At 44.6% G+C, this 27,428-nt stretch overlaps 1 protein-coding gene across 3 annotated transcripts in view; it reads right to left on the bottom strand.

Annotated features, from left to right (window-relative positions):
• The window catches only part of LOC147666710 (actin-related protein 3B-like), a 605,074-nt gene that overhangs the window by 131,191 nt on the left and 446,455 nt on the right, over positions 1-27,428 (bottom strand). For all 3 annotated transcript variants that reach the window (XM_086948942.1, XM_086948944.1, XM_086948943.1), the window contains one exon: positions 9,900-10,043. In XM_086948942.1, coding sequence (XP_086805068.1) covers positions 9,900-10,043 — 144 coding nt within the window. The remainder of the gene's footprint in view (positions 1-9,899; positions 10,044-27,428) is intronic.

The raw sequence follows: 27,428 nt of genomic DNA, 5'->3' as shown, positions 1-27,428 counted from the left end.
AGTCCATTAGTGTCGAGCTGAAATGAAAAGGATGTTAGGAAATGCATAAAACATAGGATCAATATTGCAGGGCAAACTCAGGCCTTCATCCTTGGCATCACCTAGAAGCAAGCTGTAAGGGTGAAATCAGACATTAGGCAGGAACACAACCGGACTTGCGTTAGCACCTCCTGCAAAAAGAACCTCACGCACCTAGCATCAACACCTGGCATAGGGCGGAGCAGGCCTAAAACATGGGGCATGAAACCTTTAGCAAGATATTCAGCATACCATAAACATTAGGCGCAAGAGCATCACTTTAGCATATCATTTGCATAGGTAACAACTTTGATATCAATCCTAGGCAGGCATCATGAGGCAGGAACACCTGCGAATAAATTTCATAGCCTGACTTGCACTCCAGGCATAAAAAGCTAACAGGGAGCCACTATTGGCTTAAAACCCTCACCAGCCAGGGGTCAACCTTGTCTCCTATGACAGCCAAACAGCACTTAATTTGGGGACTGGACCAGTTCAGGGGGACCCTCAGTCACTACCTCCCCTGGGCCAGGGCCTCCTCTGCTTAACGGGGGCTAACAGGGCACAACAGCAGTTCTCAGCAGGGGCAGGGCGGCCTAGTTGCAGCAAAGTACAAGTCCCGGGGGCGGCAGTTCACCACGTAATGCTGGCACCGGGGGTTGGGCACCGACAGTATGCCCTGATACACCCCCCAACACAGTCTGTTTGAGCCCTACACTCACCGGGCTCTTGGCAATGTCTCCACGCTTCTGCTCCTCGCTCCGGCTTTCTGGACAGTAGGGAGGGAGGCAGGCACCGACAATGTGCCTCGAGGCCTCACCAGACAGACGCATAAACTGCTCCCCGAGCGGAGGTGTGGTAGGCTCCTGCCCAATTTTCAAGGCTGAGAGGTGACAGGATCTGGCACAATAGCGCTTAGATACACAAAAGCAGCCTCTTCCAGCTGCGCAGCGCTAGCCACCACACAGCGCTTCTCCTCAGCCCAGCTCCTCATACATCGCTTCTAGATCACAGCGCTTAGCAGGCAGCAATTATCCAGGGCCAGGCAGCCCTTCCAACAGTCCAGTGCTTGGTTGAAGCGGCACTTTGCAGGCACACACAGCAGGCAGTACAGTTCAGGCACTTCAGGACTACCCAGGGCTTCTGCAGCACAGCGCTTCCACGATTATAGCGCTTAGCAGGCACTCAGCAATTCAGTTCTTTAACAGGCCAGCGCTTCCCAGATCATAGCGCTTGGCAGGAAATCAGCAGAGCAGTCTTGGTCACAGCACTCTTGGGACAAAAGCAGTCTTCTGCATGCCAGCACTTCCAGGCACACAGCGCAAGGGGGGGCGGACAGTCCCAGCAGCAAGCCCCGGGGTAACACTCCTCACCTCCTGGGGGGTCCAAGATGCTCCTTCCCTTCTAGGTGCTTCTTTGCACAGTGCTTGCGTGGCGCAGGGTCCCGGCAGCTTCAGGGACCTAGGGGGGCCCTCCTTCTTCAGGTGCCCGGGGGACAGAGCAGTAGGCACTGCAGGGCCAGGTCAGCAGGTAGTGGGGGCATCATCAAAACAGGGTGGTAGGCTTTCACCACCTCACCACTGCAGCGTGGCCCTCCTTCTACACAGCAGCCTGAACTCCTGAAGTGGGGCTTCACAAGCCCTGGGGACAGTAGGGGGGTCCTAGATGGGTGCAGGGTCCAGCACACAGGCCCAAGTGGCGGTATCCCCTTGCAGCAGGTCCCCTCACATTCCTGTCCCAGCCTTGTCTCTGCCCATCACATCTCTACTGCTCTCCCTATCCCAGAAAGGCAGGAAGCTTCTAGAAGGTCCCTCCAAATGCTGAGATTTCTGGGTACCAGACAACTAGACCGCTAACCCACCTCAGATAGGCGAACTAGTTTTAACTGGCTCAGGGGGAGGAGTAGAGCACCCTGGGTGCCAGGCTTTTCCTCCAAATGCAGGGGTGGCTGGGTACCTAACAACTAGACTGCTAACCTCCTGCAATCAGGTGGCACAACGCATAGCCTTGGCAGCCATTTTAAATGCAAAACACAAATGCAGCATTTCACCAGGGTACATGTTTACAATGGGGGAAAATAAATGTACACACCATTGCATTGCATTTAACATTAACATGGCATCTCACACCACACATGGCCTATTCGGTAACCTTCCCCATGGGGGAGACATCTCAAATTAGGGGGGCGAAAAGCGAAAACTTTTGGGGGAAAAGGGCCAAGTCCAACAGTCTGCCTCTCTAAAAGATCGATAGAATTCAATCACTCAAGAACATCCATGCACTGTGACCCTCGACTTATGCTGGCCACTCAAACTGATGTAGTCCACCTTTGCGCACAAAGCTTTCCACACGATTCTAACAAGTCCCCTCACACAAAGTTCCCTGTCTCAGGCGGGTTGTCGATAGCACTTCAAGACTTCCCAACAAAACCAACGGTCAGACAATTACAACAAATCAGTGTTTATTACAGCACAAATACATCCCGGGATCTTAGGCTACTCTTGAGCCTGGTAAACCAAAACATCTCACGCGTCAGCAGAGGGCGCCGGAGGCCCTCAAAGGCAGCGCAGTCCTCCCGCAGCGCGGGACGCGTGCGAGAGGGCCCGGGCGCTGTCCGGGCAAAGCCCGGGCAAAGGTCGGGACCGTCCGTCGCCCAGCGGAGACCGGAGGAGGATGGGCTGGGCCACCCCCTGACATTTGCTATTTACCCAAAGGATTACCAAGGTACTGTGAAGGGTTTATACGCTGGCGGCTGGTTATTAATTCCACCCTCTCTAGATTGTATTTTTTTTTATTAGTGGGTTGGGTTTGCATACCTATCATTTTAATATGAATAAGAAAAAGGAGTTGCGGGTACCTTGAATGCTTTCCTTCTGAGGGCAGAATCCTTGCTATCCCATGAAATTCAGATTACTGAACGCCGTATGTCTTTGGATACGGCCTTGCTGCAATCCTGCCTGCCATCACATGATTCGAACTTTGCATGTATACCTCAGCTATCCCAAGGGACTGTTGCTGCAAGTTCCATAGAAGCTTCAGAGGCTGTCTCTCCTATGACTGTAGCTATAGGAGCACCCCGCATTAACACTAGGGCGCAGGTGGCCAAATCCAATGGGAGTGCTAAGGTAAAAGCAACAGTCAATAAAAGGAAGAGAACAGAACGAACACAGGGAACTTCAAAAGCTAAACGTTCTGTTCCTAGCAACCTCCAAATTTACTCTGTAGTTACTACCCTTAATGATGATGGTAATTCGGATTCTAGGGGTACACAGACTGACATAACCCCAATCCAATATGTGGCCACAAGCTATATTAGCTCTATTGCAGAAACCTTGTTAGTAAACGCGGTAGAGAAAATGTTAGACTCTGCCTTACTTCAACTAAAAGAGGTGATTAATAAGAACTTTGATTCACTCTGGGGAAGACTTCAAAGGATTGATTCTAATTTGGACAATCTTAGTGGTTCCAGAATGCATTGTTCTATTGATAATGGGGGGAGGAGGAGTGGGAGTCCGATAGTATCAAATCCTACAAATCGCAGGACTGATATAATGCTGGGAGCTGATACTGATGCTGTTTTTTTCACCTAACCTCACCTGTGCCTGCCTCAGCTTTCTCGCCCGACCGGCCGAGGCTTGCTGGGCCGCAGCGCCCACAACTGACTGCGGCGGCCCACAGCGGACTACCGCGGTTCCCCGAGGTCACTACCACAGGGGGTTAGGTGGTTAGGCGGGGTGCCACGTCAATTTCGTCCGCAGCCTCCCCTCCTCCGGCACCGGAATCTGAGAGTTCTCTTGCTCTTGCTGGGTGCGGGGGGGCCGGATAGCGGGAACCGGAGCCTCGAGGTGACTGCCGCTCACCGCCCGCAGCACACCGCTCGCTGCTATTCTCTCCGAAGTGAGGTGAGTCGAAGTATGGCGTTCTGGCGTTTCGACTCTGCTGCTGATATGATGCCCCGAGAACTGTGGCGCATAAGGATCTCACAGTAACCAACCTATGTAGTGCACATGGGGACCATAATAATCCTCATCTCTCACAGCCCCATTCTGACCTAAGTGTGGCACAAAATATACCCAGAAGTATTGATGTCAATTATACAATACTAGGCGAAGATAGTCATCCTAGGCATCCGACACCCGGTAAAATCTCCGGTCCAGAGGCACCTAATCCAAGTAGGGGTGCAATTGTCACCAGCCACATGGAAGATAATCGTATAAGACCAAATGAAGATGTTTTGAATCTACCTCCAAAATCCTGCCCATATGTGCTGGTGCTAGCTGGTGTTCCACATCTTACCAGGGATCAGAGGGAGTCTTGGGCAGAGCTACGCAATAAATCTGTTGAGTGGCTGGCCAAATATAAAAGATTTCATGCTTCAGACATGAATGAAATCCTTATGATGAGACGAGTAGGGTGGGTTGGTCATTCATCCAAGAATATTAGCGGTGATTGTATTGTAATCAACTTCCGCAATCCTCACATGGTCCGACGGATATTAGATATTCAGGAACAATTTGTATCATTAAATACTAGCATTAGTGCATTACCGTTGGGCTATTTCTACAAACCCCAAAACCCCCATGTTATCAATGCACATCTTTCCCTGTTTGGCAGTAACAGGTTTCAAGCCCTCTCAAATCTAGATGCACAGGATTGACAACTATATAGGCCAGTCGATGTAATCAAATGTGTGGGAAATGCACCAGAGGATATATCAGGCTCTATACTACCTACCTTGATGGAGCAGTTAGATGCTCGGGAATTAAGGAATATGCAGTTACCAGAATCAATTGATCACCAACCACAGATAGGGGATGATACAGGATCTGTATTATCTGCCCGCACTGACATATCTAATACTGCCCAAATCTCCATAAAGACCAAAACTGCCACTGAGCTTAACGTCTTGAGTTGGAACGTAGCAGGTCTTGAAACAAGGCTAGGTGACACGAATTGGCTGCGTATGATATCCGACCAAGATATTATAATGTTTCAAGAAACTTGGGCCACACACGATTTACACATAAAAGGTTTTCATTGTTTTAGCTTAACTGCACCCAAGCCCGATTTTGGCCGTGCATCGGGGGGTTTGTTTATTGGGATCAGCATAGCATCTGGAGGGAGCATTAAGGTTATACCCACTAATAGTCCCAATATTCAAATATTGAAATATAAAAGAAGAGTTCCCTTTTATTTAATTAATTTTTACAATAATGATTTTTATTCTATTCCAAATAGGAATTTTATTGAGCTTTTTACTAATATTTCTAACTTAGATAGACAGCAAGGTTTAGATGGGTCTATTGGGATCCTTTTCGGTGGGGATTTTAATGCTAAACTTCCACCTAAATCACATAATGTGGGCACACCACATGTGGACCCCGCCGTACGTAGGGGCTTGGAATTAGACACCTTTTTGAGTCAGCACATTCTTGCTAATGTAATGGATGTTGTGGGCATTGAATCTCCTCATTCTTCAATAAATCAACAGGTACCTACATTTAGAGGAAGGGATTGCTCCTCAACCATTGATTTTATTTTTGTTTCCCCTTGTCTTGCAGATTGCTTATTGGCTGCTAAGGTCTATGCAACAGATTATGGGGACCACAATCCCCTCAAAGTGTCATTGAGATTAGTATCCCGCCCTGTGTATACTACCCACTGCAGGGCAAGGGATCTGACACCTTCCACAGAAAAATTAAGATTAAAATGGAGGGGGGTTGATAGTGGTAAATTACTCCAGACAAAGGCAGAGGGGCATATGCATCTAATCGCCTCTTGCTTATCAACTGAGGGCCTACATTTAAGGGTAATTGAAGATTTTACCAAACTTTGTTCAGTAATCAAATCCCTCTTGTCAGTACCAATTTCTCAGGCTGAAAAAGAACTGAGGTGGTTTGATCATGAATGCTCAGAGGCTAATAGGAATCTACGCAAGGCTCTAACCTCCAAACCAAGGTGCCCTGCAGACATAAGAATAGCTAGGAAGAGGTACAACTTTGTAATAAGTGAGCGGAAGGGTGCCCTCCTTAGTAAGCACTGGGAAGTACTTTCAGAGTCAGCTGGCGGAAAGAAGGGCAACATATTTTGGTCCGCCATCAGGGATTTGCGTAATATGGGTCAGCAATTAACACCGGTTAGCTGTTCCATCTCCAGCGACTCATGGGAGAGCCATTTTTCTAAAATGTATGCTACCCCACCGCATGGTTCAGATCATTATTTGCAGACCATTTATCCTGTTTGCAAATTATTTTGTTAGAGGTAGAAGAGGCAATTGCCCAGAGCCTTGGTAAAAAGGCTCTGGGCTCAGACGGGCTACCTATAGATTTAATTAAATGGAAACCAGAGTTCTGGGTCCCACTCCTCTTGAATGTTTTTAATAATTTACCCTGAGCCCCTAAGCCAAGTACCTGGCCTACGAGTATCATCACCCCAATCTACAAAAAGGGGGACAGATCGGAACCTATTAACTATAGACCTATTTCCTTGCTCAACAATACTTTAAAGATATTGGGTAGAGTCATATATAATAGGGTCTTAAAATGGACAGAGGAGAGTTGTATATTAGAGCCATGTCAACTGTGCTTTCGTAGTAAGGTTGGGATGACCGAACAGAGTCTAAATCTTAATTTGGTTATTGGTAAATATACCATTGCCCGATCTTCCCCAGTTTATTTGGCCTTTATGGACCTATCATCCGCCTTTGATTTAGTTAATAGGACCAAGCTATGGTCTATTTTATTGGATTATGGCTCAGATGAGCCTTTGGTACATTTTTTGGCATACCTCCACACAGATCTTAAGGCACAAGTTAGGATTGGTGTGGGTGGCGAGGTTTCGGGAGCTATTATGGTGGGCAGGGGAGTTAGACAGGGGTGCGTTTTAGCACCCCTGCTTTTTATTATCTACATTAATGGGCTGAGAAATTCCCTGAAATTGTCAACTCCAGACGTGCCTACAATCAATGGCAAATTGCTACCAGTACTCCTATACGCAGATGATGCGGTCCTTATAGGTCGCACGCCAAACTCTCTGCGTATTTTGGTTAAGACCTTTGTTGAGTGTATGGACGGTCTGGATTTACGTGTAAATTTAAAAAAATCTTTTATTATGCCTTGTGGACCAGGGAAACGCCAGCTTAATTCTATATTGGTAGGAATTGATAGATTAATGTCCACTGGTACCTTTTCCTATTTAGGGATGGTCTTTGCTGCGAAACGGCTCTTGGACTGGGCATTCGGCCCACTCCACGAGCAAGTTCTCAAAGGCCATCAACTCTATTCTAAGTCTCCCCCGTCCGAAGAAAAAAGGCGCTAATTTAGCAATTACAATGTTTTTTTTATTGCAAATCTGTTCCAGTAGCTACGTATGGGGCTGAGATATGGGGGTTGGTGAATAGTCATTGCATCCAGCAGGAAGAAAACCGGTTTTGTAGAAAGCTGCTGGGTGTTCCAATTTCTACCTCCCAATATATCTGCCATAGGGAACTTAACTTACATTTTATTTGTGATTTTATTAGTGCTCCTCCTGCCCTATTTTGGCTTTCAGTTTGGAGGAACAAATCTGCATCCCTATCGAAAGAAATTATAAGGGACTGTCTTAAATGTGAGAGAGGAATGGATATTTCTTGGCTCTCTGGGATCTATCAGAGTTTATGTAGTATTGACAAAGGTAGTCTTTTTCTAGACCCGAGTAGAGCCGACTCACTTCATAAGAATGAGTTGAAAAATGCACTTTATACACTCTACAACTCAGAAAGGATCAGTATGGATCTAAGAAATCCTCCGTATTGAGTTATATGAGCAAAGAACTGGAAAAGCACCCCCTACCAATATATCTTACATTGCCCATGACTTATTGGGAAAGAAGCCTTTTATTTTGGTTGAGAGCAGGAACTGTTCAATTTTTGTTGTGTTTCCCCCTTGGCTATCGGCCCAATCTGGGACTCACACCATGCCCTTGTGACGGGGTGAGTGTACAAACTGATTTGCACTTCTTCTTTTTTTGTAATTACTATTTAAAATATGTGAAGTGGCTTTTAACCCCATTTTTTAAAAAACAGAGACCTGTTCCTTTGGAAAAAGCCCACCAGATGCTGCTCTCTTTAGAAAATGAAGAATTAGTCTTTTGCACTTGCACTTTTTGGAAAATAGCTACCGAGCCCGTAAGATGATGAACAATCCTTGAACTTTTAATTTTATATGGAAACCTTGTTATATTGATTAACGATTTGTTGATGGTGTATCAAATGTACTGTCTAAAAAATGTTATATGGATTTTATCAAATTATTATAAAACTGTTTGATTGTGCTTTTATGGATTCTTGGAATCCGAATAAAGATTTATGAACTGAACTGAACTGACTGCAACAAAGTGCTTCAGCAGTTCTCTGATCTGCTCCCTGAGCTACCTGAACTAACCAGCTGCAGTATCTGTCATATTGGCTCTGGTGACATCATGCCTGGCTAAAGCCCAACATTGAAGCTGAAGTGGGCAAGATACTGTACTTCAAGGTCAATGAGTCCTCCAGTGATTATTGGTCCTGTCACATGGCGCTGGGTACCAACGCTACTACTAAGGGCTACTCCAGAACTGAGATAGTGTGTGGACTAGAGGGGACTGAATTCTGACCAGAAGCTAGATAGATGTTCAGTCATAACTAGATTTAAAGAGCTTGTGGACAGGTTAAGAACTTCAAAATTCCCAAGTACTTTTGGTTGCCATAAAAGATTGCCCTACCAAGCCCCTTATTACGAGAGGCAACACTTCTCCTAGGGTGAAATTCTGGCACTCGCAATTCCAAGTGTCTCAGGCCCTGAATTATCAAGTCCACAAACTCCAAACATGATCATTCCAGAGCCGGAGACACTACATTCTTTTAGAGGCTTCAGTGGCTCCGGGGTAAGAGCGCTGCCCGATCTCCACGTGACCCCTGCAGCGGTAAAGGGGAGCAGACAATATTCACCCTGGACCATCTGAAGCTTGGCATGACCTCCTGCCCATCCCTCACCTCCAACCACTAGCCCCTACTTCCACCTCCCTGCCACCAGTCCTCCCGCTGTCACTTTCTGCCTGTAATGCTTTCTTCCTGGAATCACTGAAAACAGCACAGAAATAAGCCCACAGTACTGGGTCTATGCAGTTATTCGCCATTCCTAGAAGAAAAGTCATACGCACCAGAATTTTGAGCGAATGTAACAGCCGGAATCTGAGATTCTGACCCTCCAGTATCCCTGCAACAAAAATCAGCTTACTCGAGTCTTAATGAGAGCCTAACTGATCAAAAAAAGAGGCCCCCAGTCTCCACTATTCAGGGCAACTTTCAGTTCAGAGTGATGGCTTTCAAATTCAAGAATTACTCCAGAGTTTTGTCAATCTGGTCCTGACTGGATTACATAACTTCAGAGTGCCTACCTGGATTGCATTGCTCCCATTAGGTCTAGTTGGAAAAACACCCTGATTCAGCCTCCAGGCGGCTGAGGAAAAGTAATTTGGCAGTGGTAAAGTAAAGCCCTGCGCAAGAAAGATCCAGTGCATTGTGGATGGATGGTGGTACCTGAACCCAACGTGTGGCCCACTTAAAATGGGCAACTTGACAGTTATGAGTCAAATCCAAAGGTATATCAATTCTATTTGATTAGGGGTTTGCTGGTAGGAAAACGAAAAACCACTAATAACAGTAGAACGGCCAGTAATTTGTTACCTCTCCATAGTAGTGAAAAATTAAACTAAGCAAACAAACAGAAAACAATAGGACACAAGCGAACAAGAAATAAAATACATGCTTTCAAGGAACAATACATTGTACAAAGTAATCGCCGTGAGTTCCAGCTGTTCTGCAAGTCAAGTGAATGTACCAGAAAACTCGGCTGAAAGTTTACCTTAATGGTTTTTGCTGTCTCCAGGGATTGCTCAGGTGGAATCCCCACTTCTCTCTCTCTTAGAAGCTGCTGAATGAAATAGGTGACATCTCGGCCCGCAATAGGGATATGTTTAATGCAGCTTCCAATGACATATCCTTCTGCCTGGAAATAGATTAAAAAAGGATATATTGATTTACAAGGCTAACGTGATCAGGATCAGATTAAAAATGTAAGAAATAAAGAAGGGAACTTGCTGGCCTGGGCTGTGGCGGCTGGTGATATTTTTAAACAGTGAGGCACAAAGATCCACTGTGAATGAGAGACTGTTCTAATGTATTCTGTAGTAAAATGTTTCTTATTGCTTGTTCACTATTATTGCATTTCCTGAGAATCGCATACCCAAGTAGAATGTATGAACATCTTTGTTGTAAGTCCTATAAAAGGACTTGTAGATTCCTATCAGAAGGAGATCTTTATCCTTACTCTTAGAAGGTGAATCTATGCCGGATTTTATTAAGAACAGACTGAGTTCTTTGTACTTATGATTTATATACGTTGTGCTAATTTTGGTTATGACACATGCTTTGTATTCTGCCTATAATTCTTTACATACAAATTTGAAACTACAAACTTTGTCTGTCATTCTTATTAGAATGTTTATCAACTTTTACCAACTAGACTAATTTGATCACAGTGACAGCTCCAGTCGGGGGAGCACGTATGCCCATATTGAAGCTACACCGCTCCCAGTCCTTGTTGTTGGGGCGCCAGAGAAATTGGATTTAAGGCAGTATGCTCCACGCCAACAGATCCCATGGGGGATTAGGCAGGGTTCTCTCCAAAGACAAAGGAAATCTTCCACTTGGTGGGCCTTTTATCACTCTCCACCCTACTGCTATGCTGTGCGTCTTCTTTGTTTCCTCCACATGGGCTCAATTTTGGATATACAACTTCAATTAATAGTGGTGCATGGTGAAGAAAGCATACAGATTAAATAATGAATATTTGCAAGCTTTCCTTTCAAGTTCTTCATTAACTGAAAAATTCAGCAAAATATCAGCTGAATGTATATAATGGAACAAGAAAACGAAATTCTCACTAAAATAATTAGTTCAGCCCTTCCAATACGCCTGTGATTTGTTCTGTGCTAATAAAAAGAAATAATCCGCAGAAAACTGCCAAGAGAAATAGTCACACGTAAACTAAATTATGAAAGAAATTAAAGTAATCTCCCAAAAAGCATTTTCATTTAATAGCACTGACTTTTCAGTGCTAAAAATGTTTAGCCACCTGTGATGTTAAGAAAAATCCCAATTTATATTAGCTGCCTTTTCTAGTTTAAGGGAACAAATATGTTTTAATTGCATTCATTTAGGTCAAAGCTTAGTGCTTCGTGACTCACCCTTACTCACTGGTGAGGCCAGGCCACATTGCGATAATATTGAGTCGTACACTCCCATTTTATTCGAAACTAGATCATTAAGCAGAGTGAGAAGAAATGCCTCTTCATGGATTGGGTGTGGTAGGCAACTAGCTTGGTTGAGGAAAATGTAACATCCACAAAATGTTTACTCTAGTGAAAACTATGCTGCGGTAGGGGACCATATAACTGAGAGAAGTGGCTTGACTTCCTTCCTCTCTCCTATACACTCAGCCACCACAACACCGATTTCACCCCAGCTTTGGAGGGTGATAGCTTTCATAACTGGGAAAAAGAAGAGTGCAAAACCCCAGCAGACCTTTTCCATGAGGGCATTTTAAAACCTTCTCTCATTGCAAGACAGATCATGCTATACCAGAATCAGATAAGCTTCAGTTCCCCAATGTTAATGGGCCCTCCACTCCCCTAATGTAGCAGCTCCTAGGCCTCAAGAGACAGCTTCCAATCTTCGCATAAACGACTAAGGTCAATATAAGGATGCACAGATATACCTGCAGCCACACCAAGGGAACAGAGGTCACCATATATCTTTCTGATACACATACATTTGTAGAGTGAGCGTCTAAAGCTGACAAAAGAGGCTGGAGACTGATTGTAGTGGGTGGATGTGAAGGCCAGCCTACTAGAACACCGATGATCTATGCTTCGAATGTAGGGCAAAGAGAAATTCAATGACCTGACAAAACGATAGTCCAGATCTCGGACAATCCAGATATATTTGGCGGGGATTTTAATTAGTTGATGCAACTTCATAAGTTAAATCACAGCAGAGGATAGGGAGGACACCAGTTCTATCAGCCACAAGGAAAACACTGCTCAACAACTTGGGCTCAATTGAGTCATGGTGCCATAAACAACTGCTCACAATGAACTATTGCCATTTCTCAGCAGTCCGCCAATCCTATGCTTGAATCGAGCATATCTCCATAGACCAAAAACGACTGCAGAGTTCAAGAGGTAGAGCAGGGACCCCAAGCTGTATCTGACCATTGCCCGATACAGATAACCGTTGAATGACCTTGGAAAGAAGAGAGATCTGACCGAGTCACTCTTAAGAGACCTGGTTAATCCTGGAAAGCAAAAGCGCCAATCAGCCCCACCCAGGCAGACTGAGAGACACCTCGGTATAAAGCTAACTGCATTCTTTGGAGTACAATAAAGCTAACTACATCCTGACTAGAGTAGGTGCACATTTTCATGAAGGGGAAACAAAGCAGGAACCATGCTAGCAAACAAGGTGCACGCAGAATACATGCAGGAGTACATTGGTGAGATCCGGAATGCAAAGGAAGAGGATCAAACAAACAATGAGGGCGAACTGAAAGCTTTCAGCTTGCATATTGTCAGAAGCTATAAATGGTAATCATCATACCCAGCAGCAGTATACGTTTTGTGCTCTGTGTCCTTATCAGTCATACTTCGCCAAAGTATTAGCTGCCTTAAAGTGCGTGAGCATGGGTTAATCCCATAGCCCAGATGGTTACACACCAGTATTTATAAAAACAAAATTGCACTTTTATTACCTCCACACCAGGGGGAGGTCTAGATAACTTCCAAGGACTTTCTCACCTGATGTTGAGGCAACAATTAACTTGAAATCCAAACTCTTTGTGCTCATTTTATCACATGATTGCGCTGTTGAATGCGGAGGCTAAGATCTGCATCAAGGTAATGGCGAACTGCATAAAATGGCTATTGTCGCCATTGATACCCACCAACCAGACCAATTTTATCCAACCAGATTAACTGGCAACAATTTAAAAAAAATCCATCTAATTGACTTGGCACGGAATCATTGTAAGAAGGCAGTGCTGTTGTCTGTGGAACGACCCAGAGATAATATTCAACAGGGTAGATCAGGGCATGATAATGTGGCACTACCTAGATTTGAGATAGAAGACAGATTCAGGGGCTGGGTTGATGCGCTTTATGGTCAACCAGAAAACAAGTGAATGGCATCTCGAGTTTTAGAATCCAATGGGACACAAGACAACGACACAGTCTCTCCCCCATGCTTTTTGCACTGTACTTGCAACTATTATTGCAAGAGATTAGAGTGCAGGAGTGAATTAAGGGATTCAATTTGCGCTGAGATACATTTTGAGGTGTCAGCTATATTCTATTGGTGAATGGCAAGAATATTGTTTAAAAATATGGGGCCTCATTTACGAGAATTGGTGCATCGCTGCGTGAAAGCAGCGATGCGCCACTTCTCAGTGCATCCTCCTTGCGACACCAATGATGCGTCATATTTACAATATGACGCATCATGTCACAAGGAAGGACAGATACGTCAGTATAACTGACGTATCTGTCAGTGCAAAAAGTGGCGAATTGCTGGAGTTGTGTCGGAAGCCTGACGCAACTTCAGCAATGTTCCTTTCACATGGGGAAAGCCCCATGTGAAAGGGCCTGCGTCACCCTTACACCTGCCATGAGGCAAGCGTAAGGTTTTGACACATTGGCGTCCTAGAAGTGGCGCAGAGACATCTGATAGATTTCGCTGCGCCACTCCTACGACCCTTTCTTGCGGGGGTACGCCCACCCTGCATATAGTATACCTGCCGCAGGTAAAATGTAGCGCAGGGGTTTACGAAGTGACGCATCTACCTAGATGCGTCACTTCGTAAATGTGGTGCAACATGGCGCTTGTTTTACGCCACTGGTGCATCACAAAAAGTGATGCACATGTGGTGCAAAAGTGACACAGGGGCTCATAAATGAGCCCCATAGAGTCCAGTCAAAAAGAAATCCCCTTTGGGCAACCTAATTCACCAAAGCACATGCATTCATACATGTTGTCATATCACCAGAACATAATACCACCACCATCAAAGGCCAAACCTTAAAAAATGCAAGTACTTTATTTCAGAATTAATAAAACATATAGAGAAGAAAAAACGTTAAAAACACTGTTCAGCACAAAATTATACAATACTGGGAAAACCTGCAAGAAAGATTGTTTCTAATCACCTAAACAGGCCCATACATTAGACAGAAGTCATGATAAGGACATCTGATTTCATATAAATTAATTTAACAATAACAAATGTGTTTCATAGTGATTCCCGGCTACGGAGGCACCTCATACCATGTAATGGATGTCCGAGTGTCAGTAAGATCTGTTGCAAATTAGCAGGACGGAAATATAAAAAAGACGGGAACTAAACAATAGTCTAAAACTCCACAAGAAGAAAGAGAGGAAGGGGTCTGATGACTGAATTCACAATTTTAATTGAAAGAGACATATATCGGCCCATCTCCTTCTATCATTGGGTGTGAGAAACATGAGGTTAGGAGAATATTCCAACAACGAAACAGGGGTGAATAAGTGGGAGTGAGGTTTAACAACCCCTCAAACCCTGACTGCGAAAGGATAACTGCAGCCAATACAGTATAGATACCTTGGATTCAGAACAGATTCTTAATTTACTCTGGGAGTAATACCCACCGAAACGCGTCAACGCTTACTGGTAACAGGCGTACTGTAGACTGTTTAAGACATTTGTTATTATTGTTCAATTCATTTATACGAAAATCAAAAATGTCATTATAATGAATTTTGTCTGATGTATGGGCCTGCTTAGGTGATTAGAAACAATCTTTCTTGCAGGTTCTCCCATTATTGTATAAATGTGGGTGGTTTTTAAATTATGTTTGCAACAAGTGCTGAACAGTGTTTTTTACTTTTTGTCTTCTCTATCTGTTTTATTAATTCTGAAATAAAAGTACTTGCATTTTTTAAGGTTTGTCCTTTGATGGTGAGATGACTACATGTATGAATGCATGTGCTTCCGTGAATTAGGTTGCCCAAAGGGGATTTCTTTTTGACTGAGGTCTATACGGTGTCCTACTCCTTTGGTGGTAAGGCGCCCCTCTCATTCTTTTTGAGATAAAAATATAGAGTTGCATGAATCTCATGTCAAAAATATTGTTAATATAAAGACATAGAGGAACAGAATTTAGGGGGCAAGAATATCGTTTTTTATAACTATAATATTGTATTAAAAAATATTGTTGTATGTAATATTGTTTACTTCAATAAAGTTGTATTAAATATCGTTTTGTAGTTAATTATTAATGAATTGATTATTACTTGTAAATTTTAGAGTTATAATACAATTGTTTTAATTTTTTGTACAGTTTGTAAATTGTAATGTGTAATCAAAATGTTTGACATTGGGGAGCAGCCTAGCTTGCAGCCGTGATGGCCGCCTAGACCCTCGGCTCCGCCGACCTTCGCGTTTTACTTCACTATCCTGTCCTTCATCCTGCCTTTCAACCCAGCGAGTGAACGGGGGAAACGATCCTGAACACAATGGTGTGTTCCCCGTCTCATTCCGACTGGTAGCGGCGGTGGGGCGTCCTTGCTTCTTTCCCGGCTCTTCGTGGGAACGACGCCGAGTCTTTGTTAGTGGGGACGGCCGGACGCGGCCACAACAACAGCGGCCACAGCAGAGGAGGCGAAGTCGATCGACCGGCGGGAGACTGTCGCGCTGTGCCTCTCGCTGCAGCGCTCCATCCCGCTCAGCGATTTTGCGTGCTTGGATACATTGTGCCCGGGGAGAATACACTGTATCCTTCCCGGCTTGGAAGTGGCCCGGACAGTTTCTTTGTTGCTCCTGTTTTGTGACGGTCGCCATTTTCTGCATCGCACACTGAATGCCCGGCATTGGAGTCCTCAGATCGCGAGTGGGGGCCCGGATGCTCGCTGGAATCGAATCAGCTGGTGCTGCAATGCGATCGGTTGCCCCTACGTCTCCGGCCCAGCGGTGCTTACCGGTTCATCGGAGTGGTTCGTGGTCGGTGAGTGAAAATGGCGACCTGTGTCCAGAACTGCTAAACGTCCGTGAGTCTTGGGTGACGGACACTGCTGCATCCTCTTTTCCTGAGACACCGCTGGGGATCTGCGATGTTTTGGGCGCTTTGGAGGCTATAAAAACTGCTTTTCGCGACAATGCCCGAGATCTGGGAAGCAGGCTCGACGTTATTTCTCCTGGTGGCCGTGACTGCCCCCAAGTGCTGCACACTACGCCACACTCTACATCAGACCACAGCAAACTGCCTACCCAGGTGCATATGGAGGCGTTGGCTGATCGCGCTCCTGACTCAGCTGAAGTGATGACCGCAGTGGATCGTAAGATGTCTGGTGTTCATTGTTCCGTGCAGAGGTTGATGCATCGTCATTGGACGCCATGTTTGCCGTCTTCTTTGTGCTCTGGTGGCGTGACTCTTCAACCCTTCCAGGAGCTGGTGTTCTTGCCCTGGCCTGCTGCTTCCGATGGATTGTTGCTTTGTTTTGATCCTCTTTGTGCCACTCTCGGTCATGCAGCAATGGTTTTGGTGGACTTTGGTGGACGACCCCTCATTCTGTGTTGGCCTTCCCAGGCGCCCCTATCATCCGCGGCGTCGGCTGGACTGTTGGACTCCATTGACCAACTTGATTGCAGGGGGCAAGGTTAAGGACGTTTCCTGGCTTGCTACTGCTTGTATTGCTGGGACTAAGTGGGACAAGTGGGACGTTGCTTGAATTGACTGTTGGTGTCATATCGGTCGCAGAGTCGGGGGTGGGCGGCCGAGATTATATTTTTGATGGTCTTCCTCCCCCACTGTTTTTTTATGTCTTCTTTTTCCTTTCCTTTTTCTCTTCTCTGAGTCTATATTTTGGGACTCGGTTTTTGGGCGACAGGCACACTGCTAGGGGGGGGTAGGCCGTAGCCTCTGCATGCGTGCTGGGTGGGGGGTTTGGGGGTGGGTCTTTTGTTTCGTCTTGGTTCTATGGGCCTTATTTTTCTCTTTTCTCTCTTGACTCTTCTTACTCTTTCCTTTTTCCTTTGGGTCAGTTGGGTGGTTAGGTGTAGCGCTGCCTATTGTTTCTGCTGTTGGTCTCTCCACTAACGTTAGTCAAGATGTTTCACGATCATGGGGCGGGTACTGACCAGTATGTATTGTATTGTTTGTTATTATCCTCAAGTTCTTCTGATGATCCTCTAATTATTGCTTAGTTTGTTGCTAATCCGCTGGGATCATTGCCCGCCATGTGTTCTCGATGAAGTGACTGCGTCTGATCCTTCTTACCTATAACTTCAAAAATTAACCTCATTTATCCTGTACTCAGTGGTCCTCCCTTTTTCCACTATGTGATGTTTCGGATAATTGATGCTCCTCGTCTCAGGGACTGCTGAGCTGTTTTGATTTTGCCTATTGTGCTACCACTTGATTTCGCGGCCGGCCTGAATGGTTGTGGGCCCGTACCTGTACGCTTTTGTTGCACAATAAAGGTTTCCAAAAATTAAAAAAAAAAAAAGAATTTACATTGAATTAGTAATTTATAATTTCATAGCAGGTTGGGTTTCTAGGGAAAGAGCTTTGGAAGTTATTTAAATTATAAATGTTTGTTTTTTATTTTCATTTATTTTCTATGCTAAATCAATATTTAATTGGTAATTAGTTATGTGTATTGTTTACTTCATTAATTGTTATTTTATTTATTTTAGTGTATTTTGAGATTTTCAATGTCCATTTTATTTTTCTATAGTTTAATTACTAATCTATAATTTAGTAGCTGGCTATTGAGTTTGTAGGGAAATAGGGCTTTACAAAAACGTTTTTTTAGTTTAATTGAATATTGAATTTGTAATTATGTATGTAAAATATTTAAGTGATTATATGTTACTTAAATTCTTTATTGTAGTTGAAAATGTTATTGAAAGGTATATTTATTAAAAAACTTTGTAAATGCATTTTATATTTATTACTCGTTTTAATTTTGTTTTTAATTTAGGTGATTACTATTTTAATGTCATTATCATTTTAGTTATCATTTCTTTCCTCGTTTGCTTTGAGTTGGTGTTTTTGATCAGTAGGAAGGAAGAGCATATCATTTAAATATATTTATTTTCCTTTTTATGCGTCAAATTATGCTTTTGATTATTAAATAGTTTTTTAATTACATTTAATGTTATTTATTCATAAAACATATGTTTTAATAATTTTATGTTGTTAGATATTGACATTTATTTAAAAAAATCATTAGGAATTGTAATGATATACCCAATCCTTCCTAACTGCAACACTTCATTTGCATTTGCTTGCATTGGAGTCGAAAATAGAAAATGTAACCCTTCCAAAATCAAACACATTTTCTTCTATTGCTTAGATTGGAGTAGGAATAGTAAATCTAACTCCTCCGGAGCCTAACACTTTCCCTGATTTAGCTTACATGAAAGTAGGAATAGTAAATCTACCGCCTCCAAAGTCCAACTCTTTCACTACTGTTGTTCAGAAAGGTGTAAATATTAAATCTAACCCCTCCAAAGACTAACACGTTCCATTATTTTGTTTACATTGGAGTGGAAATAGTAGATCTAATGCCTTAAAATTCCAACAGTTCCCCATATCTTCCTCACGTAGGAGTAGGAACAGTAAATCTAACCCCTCCAAAGTCCAACTCTTTCCCTACTATTGTTTAGATTGGAGCAGAATAGTAATTTACATCCCTCCAAAGTCCAACACTTTCTCTACTGTTGGGCGATGCAACCACTGATAAAGTACTGCACCTCAAGACCACTTACAACCTTTAAAAAATGTGGAAACCCTAACAACTACACAACATCTGGTTTCCAGAATATAGGCAATTCTTAATACATGGCTTCCCCAGCCATGTATTGCATACCAAAGACAATGGGGAAAAGAACAAAATATCAATTTAGAGCTTAAGCACAAGAAATATATACATGGACGGGTAACTTTGTGCACCACGCATGTGGTTGACAATTGCTGTGCACGATCTTTTATTGATGGTATCACATCCTTAACCAGTTCAATAAAATTGTCAAGGCTAGACCTTTGAATGTGGGACATTGTGGGAACCAGATACAATTATGCATAGACTATGGCCATGTCTTAAAATAAATGGGTATTGGGCTAATATACTAGCTAGTGTAACTCAAATTGAAGGCAGGGCTACAAATAGAAACCAGGAGATGTTCATCCTATGTGTCTTAACAGCAGACACATAATCTCCACCCTCAACTAGGGGGGAAAGGATTTCCCATTTATTGCTTGCTGCCTAGCAATCTATTCTTGCACTCTGGGGAAGTGCAACAATCTGTCCCTTAGACTTATGGATCCAGCGGTTATGGCAGCTGATTACCTGGGAAAAGATAGCTAATTACCTGAGAGGGGAAACCCATATAATTAATGCATAAAAAAAGATACTTGTTAATGGGGTACCCGGTACAGCTGGACTCAGGGAAAGGGATGGGAGCATAAGCAGGCCAAACGCAAGCTCAGAAGGGGGCATCACTTGGTGGGTGGAGAGAGACCAAGTCGAAGGATGGGTGGAAGGGGGGGGATTTTCTTGCATTCATTATGACTATTTCACATAACACGTCTGTAATAGGAAAACTCAATAAGAATTCATTGAAACCTAAAATCAATTAGCTTTACCTATGCAGGGGCATTTGGTATGTAGCCAAGCAAGGGACGTAAATTTATTCCTAGCAACTATTGTGCAGTCCAAAAGAATACATTTCAATCCATACAATATTTCCACTGAGTGCATAATGTTCTCATATGTTCCTCAACTTATGCATATCCTTTGAAGCCTAGAAAACTTTCCCCTGGAATAAATCTCCAGTAGCACTGGACATGGCACACTCCTGCGTATGTGGTGCCAACCAGTTCACTGGCATCAGCTCCTTGTACTTTGTCTGTGCCCCTTTTAGGTTTTCAGATAGGAACTAAGAGAGATTCAATCAAAATGACAATTAGAAGCCTCCAATCCTCTTCTGATCAAATGGCTAAATGGCTTTTCCTTGTGCTAAGGAGGTTGATAACAGTACATTTTACCAAGTGCCATAGGGCATGGGCATATCTGGTCCAAAGAGATTGGTGTTCACTGTGCAGAGTGCATGGCTGCCAGAAGTAAAGACGTCACAGTCCATAGATTCCATTTTTACTTTAATTATCTGCAAGTGCTGGCAGAAAAGTATTTTAGTTCAGGTTCAGGGAAGAATATTGGACAACCAGAATTTCTAGTGAATGGTGAGAAGACAGAAATTGTGGGTCATGCAGGGCAAGTATATGGTGTCTGGCTTCCTATATATGAACTGCTGGTCCATTAAAGAGCTCCTCTCATGTAGATATGAAAGAGTGAAAAACAGCTCAAAGCTTTATTTCGATATTTGTGATATCATAAAAGCACATTTGCAATTAAAAACACAATTCATTAACAGTGCATTTAAAAAACATTACTTATAAAATCCTTTTATATTACAATAAATAATTAAAAATATATTAAACTTTAGCAGCTTTGTGATATATTAAAATAAAAAGAAATTCAGCTTGGATTTAAATCATCAAATAGCCTTCAGCCTAATCAGCCAGGCCCAACTAAGAAATTTAGCCACCCCACATACTAAGGTTGTACTACAATCAGCTTTAAGTGTTCTAAGTGCAACGGAGTGGTCCCTTGTTCCAAGCATCAGGCACACTGGTTTGAGCCATTTCTGTCTAGGTTTTATATAGGCTGGGCATACAAAGAAGACGTGAGCAATGTTTTCGATGACACCTTCACAATTTGGGCAATCAGCAGAGGTTTGATGCGGTGGCTTCCACTTACTGGTACGATCACGAATAGGAAGGGTGCCCAATCTAAACTGGATAAAAAGGCATCTATCTCTGGGTTTCCTAATAAAGTCAAAATAGGGCTCCAGGCGAGTCTTAGGCTTGTGCTGACGGAATACCTCAGTCAGCCTACCTTGGTTTGGGTCCCTCTGTTCCTGATCATCAACCCATGCCCAGTAGGCTCGCTTAGTTGCAGCCTTGGATAGCGATACCCCAAGCTCCCAAGCAGTTGTAAGGCCCATTGCCAAAAAAAGCTTTTTTATATTAACTATCCAGCTAATTTTATGGGCTCCTTGAAGGTTCATGACCTCTCTTAGGCCATCGGCATACCTTGAAAGCTCCAGGGTGCGCCATAGCCGGGCCGAATATAAAAGAGGGCGCAGGGTGGCTAGGTCCTTGATAGAATGGCGACCCAGATCACTCAAGAGTGGCTTAGTAGGCGTACCCCTCGGGAGCGATACAAGCTCCCTAAAGAACTTGTTCTCTGCAGTAACTGGGGCATCAACACAATCAAAGCTCCAGAGCTCTGCGCCATAGAGGGCACAGACTACAGCTTTTGCAGCATAAATATCCAAAGCAGGAGCAATGGGCTTGGAAGTGGATGCACAGTGTTCCCTCCCTAATGCTCCAACTACCCTCTTATGGCTTAGCGCCATTTTATTAATATGTGGCTGCCATTTAGGTTTATCCGAGATTCTGATCCCCAAATAGTCGAACTCTTTCACACGTTCCAGAGTCACCCCGTCAATGGACAAGGTAGATCTAGACGATCTACTCGGGTTGAAATAAAGAAGCTTAGTTTTTGATGAGTTTATGGCAAGGCCCCTCAATTTACTAAACAAACAGAAGCGGTCCAACAGCTTCTGCAGTCCTGCGGAGGGTTTTGATGCCAACAGCGTATCACCCGCCATGACCGGGGCATCAGCGTTAATTTCGAGCAGAAAGGAAACTACACCGTTCACAAATAGCGTAAAGAGTGTTGGGGCCAGTACGCAACCCTGGCGTACCCCTCTGTTCACAGGGATTTTATCAGTTTTTTGCTCCTGGGATCCCCATCTAATACGGGCATGGTTTCCGTCATGCATACGAGCCAGGGGATTCAAAATGGGCAAAGGAATCCCCATCTCTTGCAGGACAAGCCATAGGCGGTCTCGGGGAACCAAGTCAAAGGCGGTCTTCAGGTCAATAAATGCCAGATAAAGACCGCCCTTGCCAATGGTAACCACCTTCCAGTGTAAGAGTACCAACCTAAATGCCTGGTCAATCGTGCTTGTACAAGCTCTAAAGCCCGCCTGAAAGGGTGATATAATACTGTTCTCATCTACCCACAGAAGAATCCTCTCCAGGAGTACCCTGCCAACCAATTTCTGCCCAGCATCTATAAGACTAATTGAGCGGTAGTTGGCAGGGTCACCCCTGGGGCCCTTCTTGTAAATAGGGATCACTTCCGCCCCCTTCCAAGAGTTCGGAACCGGTGAGCCTTCCAACAAGGCATTCGTGAGGATTACAAAATAAGAGGCCCAACCTTCCATGTTAGCTTTAAAGAGGTCACCTGGTACACCATCCTGCCCCGGGGCCTTAGCAGGTACAATCTTAGTTAATGCAGCCAGGACCTCTTTCTTGTCTACTCCAGTGAATGGAGCCTGAGCAGAATCAATAACCACGGCACCACAAAAGGGCCCTGGAGTACCAGGCTGCTCGTCACCTCCGTGCAGTTTTCTAAACTGCTCAAAGCATTCGCTATCTGTTACATGGTTGGGGGTTTGATCCCGGTCACAGCCATTGGATCTTCTAACTAGAGACCAAAATACCTCACCGTTCTTAGATTTGCTTGCAGCTCTAAGACTATCCCAATAAGATTCTTCCCACTCCTTCTTAGCTAATGGCTTGTCTGAAATGTAATCTGGCCAACCGGACAGCAACTGGATTACTAGATTTAATAGCAAGAATCAAACTGTTTTTACTCGTTCTACAATTTCTATCAAACCACTTCTGCACTGGTTTGACAATCGACCGGCTCTTTTTACTGGGAATTACGAACAGTTTACTGATCTGACCTATAGTGTCAGTATAAATAGTTTCTGCCGCCACAGACCCAGCTGCATCCTTACATGCTGCAGAAAGCCTTAAAGTCTGCTCACTAAGGATTTCTTCCAATGAACTTAATCTTTCTTCATCCATAATAAACTTTGGCCACTTGAGAAACCTATTACAATTGGATGGGACGACTGTCTTAGTTATTAATCTCACACTAGTGGAGGGGGTGTGCTCCTTCCTCTGCCACTGATTCACCATTGTGAGGGACAAGGGGTTATGGTCACTATCTACTGATGGAATAATGACCATGTCCTCCACCGACTTCCATGCCCTCCTATCCACCATTATGTAATCAATTCTACTTTCACACAATACCCTGTTATATGTATTTGCCCCCTAAGCATCGGAGATAGTGCGCCCATTTACAGCTCTTAGTCCTGATTCAATCATTAAGGCGTTCAGTTGAATGACAACCGGTGACCATCTCTTCACGGGCATAAGTGACAGAGACGGAATACCCCATCGGGCATCTTCCTCATAAACTCCAAGGATGTCTCCACTACCAGGGGCTCAAACGAACAATTTAGGTCCCCAGCAACCAGAACTAAAGAATCAGGGAGACACACCTTGAGCATATCAGATAGAGCAGAAATGGTGGAAGATTTCGCCCCTGCTTGTGTGCCTCTGGCATATACATAAAAAAATACCCATGTGGTAATGCCGTTCATACCCTTAATGGAAAGTCTCATAACATCCAATGTTGAGGAAGTGTGGTGAGTAATCTTAAGGTTGAGGTCTACCCTTACCCATGCCATAAGTCGTCCAGAGGGACGACCTCGACCAGCCGAGATAGCAGGTGCATAAAAACAAGAAAAACCCAGCTTGTACAGAGGTTCAAGGCACCAAGTTTCCTGAAATAAACATATATCATACCCATCAATAAAATTGTTCCAGTCCGGTAATGAAAGCTTATTTCGCAGACCCGCCACATTCCACGTGACAAGTTTGAAATTATTGGTGTGAACATTACAGGAGATTGTGGCACATGTAGTCTGGCCTAAATCCTGAGTGTTGATGTTGGTAACCCTTAGAGGTTCTGAAACCAAGATTGGAAGCTCTAGGCCCGAGGGCTGTGGTAGTACAGAAGGAAGGGCTGGGCAACTACCCAGGGGGGAAGAGTAACTAGTCATTACACATACTCCCTCCTGGAGTCAATCAACAGCCTCCAGACAGTTGAAACGATTTTGGGTAGGGATAGGGTCCAGGGACAGCAAAGGCCTGGCCCAACCCCCCTGGGGTTGCCCCCTCCTATTCCACTGCACCATTGTCCAGCCATCTGCCAATGGAATGAAATGACCTGGGGGATAAAAATAGGTCAGTGGGAGGGAACGGATAGTCACACCTGGGCTGGAGTATCTCCAATTACAGATATACTCGACTATCCTGGGGTTGTTAAAATTAATCAGGATGCAGTCCCCCCTTACATTTTTGGCCAAATGGCCAACCCATGGTACCCTCCGAACCATAAGAATTTTGCTCACAATGTGTAAGGGCAGTGGTCTGTTTATATTTAACCAGTGGACAACCCTGTTCCGCAGTGTTGTAGGGGACTCCACCTCATGCTTACCCAATTCTGGCACCCCTGCTAAAATTACTACAAATGGACAGACCTCCGGGGGTAAATTTAAAATATTTTTCCCCTTGGGAGCCTGTACTATGGGAACCTTTCCACCCTCGCTGTCCTGAGGTGTATTACTCTGACATGGTCTACTTATGTTGGCAGCTGCTGGGTCTTTGTTAGGGGGTGCAGCTGGAACCCCATGGACAGTGTTAGGTGCTACCGCGTCCTTCAGGACAGACGGAGCCTTTGTTTCACTGGCTTTAACTAGTGATTGAGTAGCCAAAGGAGTAGTATCCCTTAACAAGGAGTCTGCGATTCCCTTAAAATCGCGCTCAATCCTTTTTAGAAGTAATTCAAGCTTACTCAATCTATCCTCCAATGGACGTGGGAGAAGTCTGAGTGTATCATATATGACAGTTGACTCTGGATCCGTCACCCTACCCCTATCGCCTTGGCTTAGCATCCCACCTGCGGCCTGATGCACCGTTCTAGTCAATGCAGGATCTACTGTGACCGGAGCTAGCTTTACAGAATCGCCCACAACGGGCTGCTCCGGAGTAGCTGGAATTCCTCTAATATTTTTAGGGGCTTTCTTTTTCCTTCCACCCTTACTAATTGAGAGCCCTTGCTTATACTTTGAAATTGCCCCAGGGTCTCTATCACGTAATTGTCTAGTATTATAAACCTTAACAAAATTGGGCACAATGGGCAACTTTTGGGGAGATAACAAAAGTGATTCTGAAACCGTGGACTGACTATCAGAGGAGACATGAGATATTTCACAGAGTGGTAGCTGCGGAATGGGGATTTCTATAATCGGTGAAGCACCAGTACCACTATTAACACCTTGATGGACAGGAGTCCGCGCATTCTCAATAAGTCCCAATGAAGACCTTCTTGCAATGGCGAGGTCCTGAGAAACTCGTCGCTCCATTAACAAGATCCCCTCATAAATGGCACAGTTCATCCTCGTTATAAACTGGTCCATGGTACCCGTGAGGTTGACAGTGTCCGCTCTCCTCTTGACCTCCTTTGGAGGCATGGATAAGAGCCCAGGGAATCAGCAGCAAAAGTATAAAACAAAAGTACTCACAAGACAAGGCCGCATATGAAATGGAAAGGGGGTGGCCCGTCCCGTCCTTAGCTGGTCTCGAACGGGCTTAAACGGGCCAGCCCTTGGCCCGGGCTTCGCCCGGCGTCCCGCAAAGCGGACCTCACCGTGGATTTAAAGCGCCTCCAGGCGCTGGCGCGTGGTAAGAAGAATGCGCCGCCACTGAGGCTTCCGGGGATTGTGGTCCCGGGACGGCGGCGCAATGGAAATGCAGGAATTGACTCTTGGCCGGTGGCGGCGTTCGTGTCCCCACGGTATGGCGTCAGGTAAGTGTTTCAACATTTTTAACAGATGTCCCTGCAGAGTTCAACAAAAGCAAAAAGAACATATGATGGACGGAACGCTGAACAAATCAAACATTCACTCCCAGGTCTTGTTTTCGCTATGCCACCAGATTCAAGCTTGCCTGGGTGATGAGGGGCGATACCCCAAAACCGGTCCCAGAATGCTTGTTTCCAGTCCAGAGAGGACCTGGCATGGCAGTTCGGGCTGGACTTTTCCGATGGGCAGCAGGGCCAAGACTGATTTGCATGTGGCTGGTCCCAAACTGGGGTGGTGTTGTGAGCAAAAAAACAATAGATTAAACCCAGATCTGTGACTGGGACTGAATGTTTGATTTGTTCAGCATTCCATCCATCATTTGTTCTTTTTGCATCTAAAGATTGCATCGTCACTTTCAAAGCTACTGTGGCTTTTCGTACCAAAAAGGTAAATGATTTGACTCCTTATGAAGCAGGGCCAGTGGAGTCAGATATCATTTAGGCAACTTGCATATTATTAGTCCCAATACCAACCAGCATCAGTTACATAGTGAGGAAGTAGTTTATGAGACTCAGAAGCTTCATTTGTGTGGGAAAAATCCTTATCAGATATTGCGAGGACATTGAGTTGATTTGACAGATTTTAACTGTCTTTTAGGTGCTTGGTCACCAAACCTGAAGAATTGTGCTCACTCTTAGACAGTATTCAAGAAGGGGCAGTTGCCATCCTTAACAAGTACAGCAGTGCTTCAGAAAGAACATTGATCAAGACAGAAGTGCTGATCTTCGGTAACTCTTCCCCTTGAAACGACACATGGTGGCCCTCCGAACTAGGACCCTCACCTACTTCGACCAAACACCCCACAACCTCAGAATGGCTAATCCTGGACAGTAAGCTGACCATTGAAAAACAGATAAATGCATTCTCATGCTCCTGCTTCCTCACTCTCCGCATTCTCTGTAAGATTTTCAAGTGGCTCCCAATCGATACTAGACGCACCATCACTCAAGCCCGGGTCAGCAGCTGACTGGACTACTGCACCACACTCAATGCAGGAAACACCACACAACTCCTCAAGAGACTGCAGTTGATAAAGAACTCAGTAGAAAGACTCACCCAAGCGGACCCACATCACACCCTTACTCATGAAGCTCCACTGGCCCCCCATCCAGAAAAAAATGCCAGTTCAAGATGCTGATCCATGCCTTCAAAGCCCTCAACAACCTAGGACCAGCATATATCAACCACCAACTAAACTTCCACCTCCCGCCCAGACACCTGCTCTCTGCCTCTCTCTTCCTCGTCAACACCCCCTGTATCCGCTGCAGCAACATTGGAGGAAATTCCTTCTCCCACCTGCCGCAAAGTCCTGGAACAACCTCCCACTGCAACTATAGACCTCACTCTCCCTGTTGGAATTCGGAAAAGGACTCAAGACCTGGTTAT

The sequence above is a fragment of the Lissotriton vulgaris genome, unplaced genomic scaffold, assembly GCF_964263255.1.
Source record: "Lissotriton vulgaris unplaced genomic scaffold, aLisVul1.2 SCAFFOLD_485, whole genome shotgun sequence".
Lineage (NCBI taxonomy): Eukaryota > Metazoa > Chordata > Amphibia > Caudata > Salamandridae > Lissotriton > Lissotriton vulgaris.
Note: the sequence above shows the minus strand (reverse complement) of the source record. Positions and strands in the feature narration are given on the sequence as shown.